Source organism: Plectropomus leopardus, unplaced genomic scaffold (assembly GCF_008729295.1).
Source record: "Plectropomus leopardus isolate mb unplaced genomic scaffold, YSFRI_Pleo_2.0 unplaced_scaffold83992, whole genome shotgun sequence".
In the NCBI taxonomy this organism is placed as follows: Eukaryota; Metazoa; Chordata; class Actinopteri; order Perciformes; family Serranidae; genus Plectropomus; species Plectropomus leopardus.
This window is the reverse complement of record NW_024692565.1, coordinates 1-919: the sequence shown is the minus strand read 5'-3', so window position 1 is coordinate 919 and position 919 is coordinate 1. Positions and strand designations below refer to the sequence as shown.

Sequence of the window (919 nt, the reverse complement as noted above, 5' to 3'; positions counted from 1 at the left end):
TAAAACTAAAGGACTATTAAACTAAATGCATCTTTCTCATATACGAATGTCACTTCTGATGTCAGTCTTACCCCAGTTGGTCCTGATCAAAGCTTTGTCCAGTTTGGTGACGATGTCATCTTTCACACCAGAGAGATGAAACACACAGTCGTACCTCCTCCAGTCTTCAGGTGTGACTGATGAAACGTTCAGGTCAATGCTCATCTGGAAGGATCCATCGTGGTTGGGGAGGATCTCTCCGAGGTCCACGTCCTCATGAATCTCCTCTCCGTCTTTCCTCCAGAACATCACGGCTCTGTTGGGGAAGAAACCTGTAGCGTGGCAGCTGACGGGAGAGGAGGGAGACTTCTGGAGGAGAGACACTGAGGGGAGGTCTGAAGAGTTACAAAATACAGTTTTAGAATTATTAAGTCACCTAATGGTGAAGGGAGAAGTTATAGTTGGGATGTTATGTTAAAAAATAAAATTAAATTAAATTTACATCATGTTGAGACGAACTAGAAACAGGCTGTCAAATTTGTCATATCCCTTGGGTTTGGGTGCTATTACCATATAACAGTAAACCAGGATATGAAGAAATCTTGAAGGCACAGCTCAAACCCTTTGCAACATGTGATTAATGATCAAAGAATGATCTAATTAAAGTTAAAAACATAAGACATAAGACACTTCACTTCATCGTCATTCAGAAAGCATCCGATTATGGGACTCTACCTTTTCTTTGCAGAAGATTCTTTCCATAGTTCAAAGACGTCTTCAGCCAAGCAACACATTCTGTGTTGAGGTATCTTATCCAAGACTCCATATAAATTGTATTTTCATTCCACTCTTGTTTAATGATTTCAGCCTGCGGTTTCTCAGCGATCCATGACTTTGTCTCCCCGTCAAATGTGAGGAAGTTCTCTCCATTATAACCATA

General features: G+C 40.8%; 1 protein-coding gene across 1 annotated transcript; it reads right to left on the bottom strand.

Annotated features, from left to right (window-relative positions):
* Nucleotides 1-36: 36 nt before the first annotated feature.
* Nucleotides 37-913, bottom strand: LOC121940339 (major histocompatibility complex class I-related gene protein-like; the record flags this gene model as incomplete). The annotated part of the gene is made up of 2 exons (XM_042483129.1): nucleotides 37-374; nucleotides 715-913. Coding segments are annotated over 2 exons (537 nt in total), but the record flags the coding sequence as incomplete, so codon positions are not given.
* Between the last annotated feature and the right edge of the window lie 6 nt (nucleotides 914-919).